At 31.4% G+C, this 14,376-nt stretch overlaps 2 protein-coding genes across 2 annotated transcripts; both read right to left on the bottom strand.

Moving 5' to 3' along the window:
• Positions 1 to 1,879: 1,879 nt before the first annotated feature.
• LOC144848388 (mitochondrial pyruvate carrier 1-like) lies at positions 1,880 to 6,673 on the bottom strand. Its single transcript, XM_078705114.1, has 6 exons — positions 6,441 to 6,673; positions 5,760 to 5,763; positions 5,400 to 5,415; positions 3,290 to 3,370; positions 2,550 to 2,685; positions 1,880 to 2,363 (listed from the first exon to the last, which is right to left on the bottom strand). Exons 1-6 carry the CDS (start codon positions 6,599 to 6,601, stop codon positions 2,297 to 2,299), a joined length of 465 nt encoding a protein of 154 aa, XP_078561240.1. The 5' UTR covers positions 6,602 to 6,673; the 3' UTR covers positions 1,880 to 2,296.
• A 363-nt stretch (positions 6,674 to 7,036) lies between these two features.
• On the bottom strand, positions 7,037 to 12,541 carry LOC144847769 (protein FAM228B-like). The gene is made up of 6 exons (XM_078704282.1): positions 12,277 to 12,541; positions 11,714 to 11,947; positions 11,301 to 11,495; positions 10,749 to 10,917; positions 9,004 to 9,148; positions 7,037 to 8,772 (listed from the first exon to the last, which is right to left on the bottom strand). Exons 1-6 carry the CDS (start codon positions 12,415 to 12,417, stop codon positions 8,574 to 8,576), a joined length of 1,083 nt encoding a protein of 360 aa, XP_078560408.1. The 5' UTR covers positions 12,418 to 12,541; the 3' UTR covers positions 7,037 to 8,573.
• Positions 12,542 to 14,376: the final 1,835 nt, after the last annotated feature.

Below are 14,376 nucleotides of genomic sequence, written 5' to 3'. Positions count from 1 at the left end.
ACACAAAAACAAACAATATAAAGTTAAAAAAAACAACTCAATGTTATTTGTTGATTGTTTCTTCTAAACTATACTACAGTTTACAATATAGAATACCCTGTATTTTGATAATGTTAAATTCTATATTATTACAAGTATAAGAAATGAGTGAGAAATACCATAAAAGACAGTCAGCCTAAATTTTATATAACATAAGTCTTACAGATGTATTATCCCCCAAAACATGAAAAATAAATAAATTAATAAAATCAGATTTTGAATAGGCCATTTTGTAGTTTTAAAAGACAAACAAAAAAGGCAACAGTTAAGTTCAACAAAAAACCTATTTTTTGCTTTGAATTACTTGTTTCACAAATTTTTTTTAATCCAATTTTTGGAAAAAGTGAATAACTATTATGTAACATTAAAATTGCATATTTAACAAAAAAATGTTACAAAATGATCTTTTTCAGGGGGAAAATATATCTTTAAGAAAATAATAGCACTCCTGAGGTACTGAATAGCACAACATTTTGGTGTGGTCATATATTACTATCATGTTTATACGCACAATAATAAATTTACACTACAGAAATTTGAATAAATTTTCATTATTTTTGTAAATTCTAATTATTATAATTAAAAATACTAACAGTTCCCTTAAATTTAATTAGTTATTTTTATCAACCGAAAGTATATTACTTTTTACAGTTTAGTTATTATACTGTATACTTATTATTGTCATACAGTAGGTAGGATTTGTGTGTGTGTGAAATAGAACAAACAAATCTGCTATGTCATTGTGCTTCCTATTCTAATAGCCATTTTGTACAAAAGTCTACAAACCACAGTTGAGTAACAACAATAACCTTAAAATCTATTCAATAAGCTGATAAAATTATTGACTGAGTTAGGCTATTTTGGAATCTGATTAAGTCATACAAATGACTGCTAAAAGATTACCAAATCCTCACCGTTACAGTTAATAATTTACTGTTATTGTTACTTTAAAAAAAAACACTCATCTTCTGAACGTTTCACCTATCATGGATTATATAACTGTTTTGTGAATACCTTATGGAATTCATAAACAATCCCATGGGCTTTCCCCTTTTCCGTGCTGAGAATGTGGATAGCTTGCTAATAGCACAAGGTCAAGTAACTATCATTATTGCAATAATAAGAATATTACAATTGGGTATAAAACAACATTAATGGAGTTGTTTACACAATTATTTTGCAGCGTGTACGGCGTCTAGACACAATTTGTATAACAGTGTGTTTTATTGAATTCATTTTAAGAGAAGACTTAAAAAGTGCATTGTTCAATGTTGACAGAACAATATCTTTATGGATCTTGCAAGAAGTAGAAATTAAACTTATTATTTGAAGTAATTACACTTAAGATGGTCACAATTTTAATTGAACATACAAAACCCAGTCATACAGTGAAGGTGCCTGGATTGAAACATTATGAAAGAGATTGAGATCGCGTTATTAAAAAATAAATATAAAGGTTTTTTGTTATTTCATACGCATCCAACAGCAAGCAATTACAGGATGGATAAACTATTTTATAATTTATTGTGTTTAAACTAAGTCTCATTTGAGGCTTAGGAAGTGGAGTTGAAAGAGTTGTAAGTTACAACCCTAGCACTAGGTCAGGATTGGAGTGGAGTTGTGGCTTGGTGGTTATGATGCTTGGCTGCCTCTCCAATGGTCCTGGATTCAAGTCCTGTCACATGTCAGGATATTTTCTAAGGACCAAATTACAACTCCACTCCCAAAGACTTGTAATAAGACTTATGTAGAGCATCTTGTGTATATGCTTGTATTGTGAACGTCTGAGGGTCCCTAATGATCAGCAATTGCTCATTAAATATGGTGTAAAAAAAAAACAAAAAACCCTGGATCTTGGGATTGGAAGGCAATCGTGTTAACCACCAAGCTACATGTCAATTTCGGAGTGGGTTTCACTGTACCTATAGATACAGTAGCACCTGAAGACAAACACCTACATGTAACTGTAACACATTAGAAATTACATTTTAAACCTATTCAGCCATACAAACAAAATCTGTTTTAACTTTGTCCTGTTATACATTAAACTTTTATTTATCAAAAATACTTAACTAGAAAGTTATGTGACAAAATCCTGTATAAATAAATAAATTGATAGTTTTAAAATTGATTATCCGACGTTATGTCATTGTTTTTAAAGTATAAACAAACAATTATTACCCACAAACCATTGTAAATACAAGAAAGATGCATTCATTTATAATTTACGATTTAGTGTATTAAAAGAAGGTGGATTTCACACTCCAGTACTGATAGTCTCTCCGGATTGTTCTATATTATCTGGTTTAACTTCTTTTTGAAAACTGAAAGAAAATAATCAGATATTTGTAAAACACGTCACATTGTTCATAATATTCTAAATATACCGGATGCTATTCATTCATTTTATTTTTTCACATAAATAACAGAACACTTAAAATTAACATATATTATTTAAATAATTGTATTGGATTTATGAACTGTTACATGAATGAGCTTGCTATACTTACTAGTAATGGTTAATATATCTTCCCAACTGTACAGTTTGTGCGCTTAGATTTGTAAAATGACAACTGAATAAAAGCATGTTACGCGGCTTCACCATAATTGAAAAACGCATAAACAACGAAGAATAGATCATTAATGCTGTAATACAAAAAGAGAAAGTAAACAAAAACATTTTTTAAACTTGTTATTACTTACTGTAACTTGTTGTTTTATCCCTCTACGTAATAATTTAAATATGTTGTAAAATGAGAAATAAATTTCATTTTAAAGGCCTTTACAATAAATAACAGTTTTTGGTGTCAATGGCCATATTCACTCTTCACATTTAAGCCAAGTGAGAGCATTAAAATAACTTATCTAGTAATTGAATACCATTTAAAGGAAAGCCTTAAATATATCATTGGTAAATTTAGCCACTGAGATATAATGTTCTCTATGAACTACTGTTATTCATTCAGGCATAAGTATGGTATCAACTTGAATCTTAAATATGATTTATCACGACATTGAATACAAATAAATATTGACTTAAGTAAAAATATTATCGAATTAAGCGAAAATATTATCAACTTAAGTGAAAATATTATCGACTTAAGTGAAATACTTTGTATTTGTGGGATAACCCAGATTTAAAATGATCTCTAGTTAGACTAGAACTAATTGTTATTCATTCATGCATATAAAAATGGTATCAAATTGAACATCAAATATGATTCATCACTGCATTGTTACACTACTGTACCTGCTGTCATATTTGGACTAATAATAGTTGCATCTCGTTTCATGTCGGCCATTGCTGCTAATGGTATACCCCAGTTTGCAGCTGAAAAAACACAGTAAAATAATTATGATCATAATACTGTCTAGCTGTTTATATCATTAAGTCATAATAATTATTACTTTCATACATAAAAATCACTGTAAGTGTAACTCACATTGTATATAAACTAAATTGGAGGGCATTTTAGCATTTTTAATACTTTATCCACTTTTAAGAAATTAAGCCAATTATATTTCTACAAAAAAGGTCTTTGAGATGACATAGCAAACAATAGGATAACTGTGTATACTACAATGCATGTCTTGTTTCAAAACAGAAGTAATAAACAGTGCCTGATCATTTCCTTACAGGAAATGGCTTTACTATTACTATCACTAGGTATACTCAAGTATTTTTAATGCGGTGGTGGGCGGAAATAGAGGTACGTGCATATCATGGTGTTATAAATGGAGAAGGTTTCGGGGAACTTTAATCACCTTTAAATAGTAGACACACCCTATTAAGAGGACACTGTCCTGTGACACGAACGAGGGGAAGTACATTAACACTATGACCAATACCTAATCAGGGGACACCTCTATAAGGGGATGTTTTGTTGTTTGGTCCTGAAGTTGTTCCTCTAATAGAGGTTCTACTGTACCGGACACCACTACTCAGCAGACACCACTACTCAGTGGACACCACTACTCAGGGGACATCTCTACTCAGGGGACACTCATACTCAGGGGACACCACTATTAAGGGGACAGGGAGACTTTTGAGTGTGCCAATTGGTTGAATCAATCCCTATTAAAGGGACAATTTTTTGGGCGCTGAAGGTGTCCCCTTAATAGGGGTTCTACTGTATTATAATATAATTTTTACTAAAAATGTGTATTAAATACTAAATAGTAATTAATTATAATCAAATCTATCTGGATTTGAAAATGGCAACATGTTCTACAAAAAAAAAGTTGGGTCCTTGTCACTGTATTCTGTTAATTTGTGAAATGAATGAATTGAAATTCAATTTAATTCAACACAAAACAGTTTTTACAAAGCCACCTACACAAACAAAAGTTTGAAATTTACAACCTGTCATAGAAAATGTTGTTCTCATGATTTAACAATTATGAAATGAATAGCCATCATTGTAAATGAACAATATATGTAATGGACTGATGAATATAGAGGGCGCCATATTATAAATTCTAATTGTCTCCAAATGCTATAAATATTCATATCCATTCATTAAATCATATGACCTGATACCATTCAATTTTACAAACTACCAGCAATGCAAATTACTAGAGAAGGCCTTGTCTTTTGAAAATTATAGGTGTGCTACAAATTGCACTCCTCAATACATTCAGGGACGCTGTTTGTATTTTGGTGTGTAGAAATTTAAGCGTGTTGTAAATCACACTCCTCAAGGGCAGTTTAGGAGTGTGTTAGGTGAGTGATCGCACTCGCTCACCATAAAAGACAAGGCCTGCTAAAGATCATTTTATAAAATTTAAAAAATGTATTTGATAGTGATATAACTTTTAAATTAAAAACAATATATATAAATTAAGCTTTTAAAGATCTGTCTACACTATCATCACACTTTATGTGACAAAAATGTGATATGCCCATATGGACATGATGATGTCATATCACTACTATATTTAGTTTGTTAGTGTAGACAGAGCTTAATTCAGCCCAGTAGCATTATTTATGTGTTTTGAAAGCTAAGACCTCAAAATCAATATAAAACATCAACATGTTTGAGTATGGTGAATAGCATTAGCAGGGGTTTCCACTGGTTTCTCTTTTGTAGGTCTTTGATTTTGTATTCTACTAAATCTTAACTTTCGAAATACTGAAAGTGAAAAAGACCTCAAAATTAATAACATTATTATTATTAATAACAATTTTGAGTGCGTTAAAAATGCGAATAGGGAGAGTTTCCACTGACTTTTTGCTTTTGTAGGTCTTTGATTTTGTATTCTACTAAATCTTAAAATTTGAAACACTGAAAGTAATAGAGTACATATAGATAATCATTGGAAAATTGTTAAATAGTTTAAAAAAAACAAAATGTTCATACCTGGTCCCCAAAATTGCTGAAATTTAATAAAAAAATAAAATATTTATGTAATTTAACAAGTGTACAAAATCTGAAAATGTATGATAAACATAATATTGAATACATCAAAGCAATGAAATACTACATTCTATTAGGATTCATCAATGACGTTTTTTTTAAATTAACGACAGACATACATTGTCATTTTCTTTTGTAAAATATTATTAATTAATTAAGAGAAAAATACTTACAGTACTGTTGTTTGATGATGAAAGAAAAGTGATGGGGGGAAAAAAAGAAGAAAATTAATTTACAAAATATGAAATACAATTCTTTATTTATAATGATGATATGTAATAATGTTGATATAGAATACTGTACTGGTCTAAATAGGCATAGGACCTAGTTAGTATATAGAACCAAGGCAATCTAACAACAGGACACTGAGCTCGCATGAGATAGGAACTTGCAACAGTCATTTGATGTATGGCTGCAACATATACCAACAGTAGGCCTACTGTATTATGCACATATTCTCAGCGACGCCCAGTGTTAAGAAGGGGCGTGGAACTGATCGTGACCGTGTCGCAATACACAGATAAACCCTATGATCTTCGGAGCTCATCATCCTGTTGTTAGATTGCCTTGATAGAAACTACAGTAGGCCTACGTTACAAGATAATTCTCTCCTCTTCCAGAGTCCAGTTATTTATTTATCTTTATTGATTTTAGACAACTTTGTGGTTGATGTCGACATTGTCGAATAAAAAATATTATTTATTATTAATAGTTTAAATTACATTATTAGTTACTAATAAAACAGCATTCCTTAAACTCCGTCCGTCTCTCTGTGTAGTATTAATATAATTAATATTTGATCATTACTACTACTAGGCCTAGTAGTAGTTCTAGCCTCAGCCTGAACACTAAAATGCTATGCTAGGCCTATGCCTAGCAGAGACTGTCCTCTAGTAGGACCGGATCAAACCAATTTTTCATGGGGGACTTTTCAGAAATGCACTTGAGGCCTAGGCTAGGCCTAGCCGATGCGTCATTTCTTACCTACAAAAATATTGAAGCCATGTTTGTTCTTTTACTTCTCCTGCAGCTGATGTTTTTGCATCTCCTGAGGATCGTCTGACACATTGTTTAACACTCTTAACTAGTTTGTGTTTTGAAGAAATATTGCTAAATATACTTTGAAATCTTACGATCGTCCCCATTTTAATTTGATACGAATTTGTATGGAAGGCAACTGCCGCCAAACCCGTTTATGGTGAGCAAAGGTTGCAAAGAACCACTCCTCCGCCTCGTGAAGGTTACAATAGACCATATCTTATGCGCGTGATAATAACATTATAGCAGTACTGTACATTCACATTGTGATAATGTATAATGTATGTTACTCTTTCTCTAAAACATAGGAAACAAAGGTGAGAACAGTTTATTTAGAAAAGAATTAAAATGAAAACTTTTGATGTGTATTTTATAGTGTAAAAATGAACTTAATATTACACAAATTATCTTAAAAATTGATTATGTTTATGTTATCTACTGTTTTGTATGCTTTAAAATAAATATGTCTACGACATTTTGTTAACAGAAAAGCAGTTGAGCACTGAAATGTTACGCAACCAATGAATTCTACACCAAAATAATTAGCTTTTTAAAATCATTTTATTATCTCATTCATTGCGCGTTACTAATAACTACAAGTGAAACCTCAGAAATTAGGAAATATTAATAACAATATAATAAATAAAATAATATCACACAATGCACGAACCAGTTACATTGAACCATGGACAAATTTTCTCATGAAAATCCACCAATCACAATTATACTGCAATCATGCACCCAAATAATGCCCCATTCCCTAGTGAAATGAAGATTTGTTTCTCTCTCAAAAAAATTGTAAACCCTCCCTCAGCCATTCGACGACCCATAGCGCCAATCTATTCAGCCTCATCTCATACACCAACCAATAAATTGTAATCTTCAAATCAGCACCTGACAATTAGGACAGAAATACATTATTGGGAAGACATTTAATTACCACCAAAATTATTTTAAGTTTTTGTTTTGTGTTATGCACAAAAAACTTGCACAGTAAAAGTAAAAGAAAAAAAACAGCAACCCGTTAAGTTTTGAGGAAAACCTGAAAACTGTAAGTTATCATACTTTAAAATTACTACTCCATATCAACAAATTTACATATCTATAAAGAATACATATAAATTAGTTTTAATATTTATCTTAAAATACACTGTGATTTTTGGAAGGCATTGTTTTGTTTTGGAAAGACAACAAAAAGTGTACAACTTAGAGAAAACAAAAAATAGAAAACCCCAAAAAACATACTAAAAATAAAATAGATGAAAGCGATAATTTAACAAAATTTAAAACAGCACTGTTATCATTATCTTATAAACAAATCCAATTTAATGGAATAATCCAGATGAATACGGAATTGTTTCAGTCAAGTTGCACATAATTGACTTTGACAATTACGTACCTATGAAATGGAAAGACATAAAACGTTCAGTTTGAAAGTCAATCAGTGTATACAGTAGGACACTACACACATCAGGCTTTTCCGTTTCATGAAAAAATACATATTCACCACCACAGAATTATACATTTAGCATAAGTCATAAAAACATCTTTAAATTGTTTACCATTCATCAAAGAATATCAATTAGCTTCTATGTTAACAAAGATAACATTTTTAGAAAGAGCTATTTAAAAAACTGAGAGTACTTACTCAACGTTTCAAACAATTTTTGCTAACTGGCTGCTTGTTTACGAGCAGCCTGTTTATGACATCATCATCAACAACAGATGACATCATGACCAGGTTAAGATCAAAACGTTCAAGTTAGTAATCTCCGTTTTTTAAATAGTTCTTTTAAAAAAGAAAATCTTATCTTTTGTTTTCCATATTTATATACAATAAAATTTTAATCAATAAAAATATTTCTTTGGCCTGGTTAATTCATTACTTTCCATACCAAATATCACACATGAAATTCCAAATTTAGAATAGTTTAATAATTAAATACTATATATTCAATAAAAATTATAAATGTTTCAATAATATGTGATAAAAGTTCAAGAATAATTATTTAAATATAAAGTTAATAATCTATGCATTTAAAAATGAAAGTTTAGCACATTATGTATGAAAGTAGCACGTTAACAAGAGGCAGCACTTTGGGGTGTATCTGGCGTATTATGCGAAAGCGTCCCTGTAGCTATGGCAGGATGGTATTGCAAGAATTGACGCCTTCTTTGTATATTCATCTCCTCGTCAGCCAATTTTGAACTCTCACTGCCAGATGCCCATCCACGAACGTCAAAATGTAGGTCATTGAAGGTACCATGCATTCGCCTCCTATAAAAAAAAACACAATTTTTAAATGTAAAATTGCATTATTAGTCAGTTCAAAATTATTGTTCTATTGCATTATTTTTCTATCAACATTTTAAAATAAGACAGGTATACAATATTAGAAAAACAGATAGAAATCATAAAATATTATTTGCATAATTCGTCAAATATTGTTGAAATAAAAAATAAATAAAATACATTTTTGTAATTTAATTCTTTACTGAACCTCCTTACCTGCTTTGTCTTCTAACTGGGCTTTCAATATCTGTGAGTGGCATGGCAAGCCACGTGCGGCACTCTGTGCCGTGTCGTCCAAGCGGAACCAATGGTAATGGTGGTAGTCTATATTGCTCTATTTCCCGATCTGAAAGACGTTCTCCTAAAAGAAAAACAGTTTTGGTGATTATTTTGCTTTTTTTTTCGTGTACAATAAAACAATAATATTAAAATCAAATATTCTTATTAATTAATATTAAATCTATAAATGAATGAGTTTATTTACATACAGATAGCATAACATGCTATGCTATATTACAGTATAGCATGTTAAAATAAACATAATTGATAAAAACAAAAATAATGTTTAATACAGTAAGAAAATTGATAAAACAGGTCAAATCAAGCTAAAGTCCATCCAGGCATTTTCTAGGATAGTTTATTCTATATAAACTATAAACAAACACTAGTTTCTAAAAAATACAACCAATAAATAGCAAATATAGTTTACTTATATTTATATTTGCAAACATAAGGGACCATGTCAAAAAACATTCTACTGCAGTTGATGCAGTAAATGTTTTACTCTGTAACCTGATTATGGGTAATCACACACTGTCTATTACATAAACATAAAGACTAAATAAAACATTTTTGCTGTAAACAATTGTAGTTCTGCAGTAGAATAATATTTACATGATCCCTAAGTAGAGCATCTAATAATCTAACTGATACATCAGACACTTGTACTTTTGAAGTACTAGTACTATACTGTAGTTTGATAACTGTATTAGACAAACATGACCTCTGGATCATATACTAAGCATCTTCTAGTATCTTAACCAATTTAATTAACGACTCAGGAATTTGAACTAAAACAAATTTAGGTGAATACCATAACATGATACTAATATTTGAATCACAGCAATATTACAACATATAATCTTTAAGTTTAATATTGTGAAGTTATACAGACAGTATTTGGAATATTTTATAATTATGGATAGTTTCTTTTTCAAGGTAAAATTGATTTTTTATTTATTTCTTATAATGATTGCATTCCCAAAGGACCCAGTCAGTATATGACCATGATCACTAATCTTTTTCTAATAAGGTACCAAGTTCTTTACCAATACCATGCATTTACATGGGACCAACAGTTTTACATTCCATCCGAAGGATGAGGCATTAAGACTAAAGTATTTAAAAGTGTAGAAGCAATATGTCACAGACAGGTCTTGAACCCATGCCTTTCACATGCTATTTTAGTCTGATATCCTTGGGCAATACGTCACAAACTCTCTCAAACAAAATTCAAGATTGTATTATGCAAAGAAATCTGTTTATGACCCTGATTGAATTTAACAATATGTGTACCATAAAAGCAATACAGTACTGTACTATATAGATTTATAAAGCGCTTTTCCAAAAAAAAAAAAAAGACCAAAGAGTTGTACAATACTGTACTTAGAGCAGTATACAAGGACAAATAGAACATCTAAATTATTCCTTAGGAAAAAGAAAACTGTTTAACAATCTCTTAAAACATTGTACAAAGCAATACACACATTATTCATTAATGTCGTAAGGTGGTTTCCCGATTAATCGTACGATCAAAACGGTACTGGGAGATATAAATGTGCAATGCTAAAGAATCTGGCATAGTACTAGGAGGGAGTTTGAGTCTTGCCTTCTCCATCGTGTTTGTTTCCTTTAATGTTTACTCCTTGTCCTATGAAAATTGAGGCTTGAAAGAAACATACCTGAAGTACATCCTAGAATGACCCTATCTTCTTCATTTCTGTTCTGGGCCTGCATCAATAACGGGTCTGAAAGCCTTCTTGTACGTGCAACCATAGGTGCTGGACGAGGATGGACTAACCTCAATGGATCATACTCTTTAGGATCAAATGTGTCAAGAAATACATGACCCTAAAACAAATAAGTGTACATAGTAATAAAGTACAGTTTTTTATATTAGATCAGTACAACATGACAATGGTCAGCCTTTCATTACAAATCTAAGCTCAGTGTGAATGTAGCTTTAAGATTCAGTGTTATCTTTGATCAATTCCAGGCTCCGTATGAATGTAGCTTAAGAACTAAACAGAGCTATCTTTGATCAAATCTATACTCAGTGTGAATGTAGCTTAAGATTCAGTGCTATCTTTGATCAAATCTAAGCTCAGTGTGAATGTAGCTTAATATTCAAACAGTGCTATCTTTGATCAAATCTAGGCTCAGTGTGAATATAGCTTAATATTCAAGCAGTGTTATCTTTGATCAAATCTAGGCTAAGTGTGAATGCAGCTTACCTTCTTATTAGTATGCGTTAAGTACTGTTCAAACAACTTCCTTTTTCTGCTATCAACATCAGCATATCCATTCTTGAGAGCATTGCTTTTCTGCGCTTCTATTGGCTCACTTACTCGCTCTTGCCATTTCTTGTAAAGAATCTCTTTCTTGCGATAATCGAGGTAGGAGTTGTTAAGAAGATAGTTATGCACATCCTACAGTAAATAAACATAATTATCAATTATTATAATAAAAAATGTTTGCAATTGGTAAATTTCTTTTTTTGTATTTGTCTGTTTGGGGTTGACCAACTAGGTAGCATAGTAGGTAGCACCTACATGGTCTTTCTTTTCCTATATTTATTGTTGTTTGTACTCAGTTGTAAATGAATGTTCATGGCATTAATTTTAATTAAATAGAATAGGAGTTTTACCCTGACGAACGTATCTTCACGATGCAGAATAGGATTATACAGAGACTTTGTAGTCAAAGATTCGGGATCAGCCTTCTCTTGAATTCCTTTAACTGCCTTTTCACTCAACCAATTCTGAATTTTACTGCCTTGTCCAATAGTAGAACGACTGGTAGCTGATAGAGTGATGTTTGAACGACTTGGGTTTGGTGAAGACCAGGGTCGTCTGGCTGAATTGGCTTTCTTTGTTGCGTCCTACAAAATTAAAATATAAATTTTTAAAAATGTATGGATATCCCAATAATTTATAGGCCTAGAAAATGGTCTAGATAGGTGAACCTTATTTTTTATTTATTACATTCTTAATTAATAAAATATTTAAATTAGGTATTTAAACAAAAATGTAATTTGTATTTTACTGTAAATAAATTATATTATAAGAAAGGCCTATATTATTATTATTAAAGTTTTTACTAGGCCTGACATTCTTTCAAACTAATACATATTAGCCTTACCTAGGCCTCCTACATATATAGGGTCTAGCTAGGCACATGATCCTAGTCCATGACACCCGAGCAGCTTACCTTCTCCTGCATGTAATCAGTCTGATCAACTGTAACAGACGGGGCTGGATCAATCGCTGTAAGTTCTCGTCGTAAAGCCGGTGCATGAACCGTAATACTGCCCAGATTTGGCTCTCTAGTGAAGCTTCTTTCCCTATACATTCCTGCTGATAATCACCAAGATGCAGGCTAAAATCTTTAAATTAAATCAACATTTTGCATTACTTCGCTATCGATTCATTGTTTGTCGATCACACATGCATGCGCGCGTAATGTTTTGACTGGCAGAAAGTTGGTGGGTGGTCTCAATGTTTATCGCGTTGTCACACTTATTTACAACTGTTGTAAACGACTTTATGTTCGTTTAAACAAATAGATAACCATTAGAAATGAACTTATAATGTTCATTGATTTATATATATTCTTCAATGCTTAATATTAAATCGACATATTTCTGTTTAAATAGTTTTTAATTAGGATTTGTGAACAGTACTTTGTTCGGAATTTGCAGTTTACATTTGGTTTCCAAGGATACGGCAGACGCTATTCACGCCCTCTATCGGGAAATAATGACAGATAAGAAGATAACATTGTTATTAACAAAACATTTTTGATCTTTTCTTCATAAAAGGTATTGTATTTCTTGCAAATAATCAATCAGTATGGTTTTTATGATTCTTTGGATGTATTTTAAGTTGTATTATAACCATAGTAGAACAATTATGTGTTGTTGATCTTTCTTTTAAATAGGCATATAGTATATAGACAATGAAAACAAATCAAATTGCATTGAATGTTGATGATTTTGCCTCCTAGATCTACTGTAAGCCTAGGTCACATCATGGATTAAGGAATTCCTTAATCCATGGTCACATTCAGATTAAATTTTGTAAAACAGACTCAAATCAACATAATTCAGAAAGGGCTAATGACGTGTAGCCTGCAGTACAACTGCAGGTGTATGTTGGCGAGCTATGCCATGGCAATTCCAAGAAATATCTGAACAAAAAAATTGTTTTTTCTTTCATCTGTGATCTGAAGAACTGTGGAAATTTTGTTTGATGCCACAGAATTTGTTACATGATGTTGATCACTGTTGTTGAGGGTTCTCACGCTTTGTGTGCAAAAGACAGTGCCCTCCTGGGTGGATCCACTAGAATAAATTTAATATATGCCCTTATTGCTGAATTGCTCTTGCTGAATATAGAGTATCTACCACACTTTGTATTTATAAACTAGGTGAGGATTAGCCACATTCAAAGAAAATACACTTTGCATATGAATGGCCCTAAATCTGCTCATTGACTCATGACCAAAAAATATCTTACTTGTCTTTCAAAGACCCCATCATTGTCATTGTACAAAAGGCTGTTTACAAAGAGGCTTGTTAAACTTGTAGTTTGCAACACCAGGGACTCTATTTACTATTCATATGAAGGGTTGCTAAGAGAACTAATACATCAGCAGTGAAGGACACACAATTTTAATTATAAAAGCAATTACGTTTGTTATTGACTTGAGTTTCTTTGGATGGAGTATGCACATGTGATATAAAAATCCCAACGACGATACAGTATTTTAAGGATGATAACAAGATCAACATGCTGTATGGAAGTTAATTAAAGGCGCATTCTTCAATAACTGTCTTATTACTCTTAGGCATTCGGTGGTAATTTACTTGCTACTTTTTATACTTGATAGTACATTATCTATAGATGCAGCCTGCCAGTCGTTTCATCTGCTCTGCAATCATTATTCATTGGACATTGATTATACAGTTGTGATTTGTTCTGTGCTATCATTTACTCTGATCTGGGATTCACCTGTTTATACTGAAATATTTGATTTTCTTTTAATTAAAGAGCAAATTAAATCAGTTAGAACTATAGAAGCACAGCCCACACTGATCTAAATTAACTGGAACTTATAGAAGGATTTACTAAAACATCTTTACATAATAGTGTTACTCGTGCTGAGTAATAAATTACAAATCATCCACTATTAGGTTTTTTTTCTTTATCAAAAACATTAAAGAAGCAGTATTGTCCAGTATACAGCTCTACAGCTGCAGTAGTTTAGTGCAACAGGTTTGATGATAGTTGTTTTAATTAAAACCAAATT

Source organism: Antedon bifida, chromosome 7 (assembly GCF_963402885.1).
Source record: "Antedon bifida chromosome 7, ecAntBifi1.1, whole genome shotgun sequence".
In the NCBI taxonomy this organism is placed as follows: Eukaryota; Metazoa; Echinodermata; class Crinoidea; order Comatulida; family Antedonidae; genus Antedon; species Antedon bifida.
This window is presented reverse-complemented; position numbering and strand designations above follow the sequence as displayed.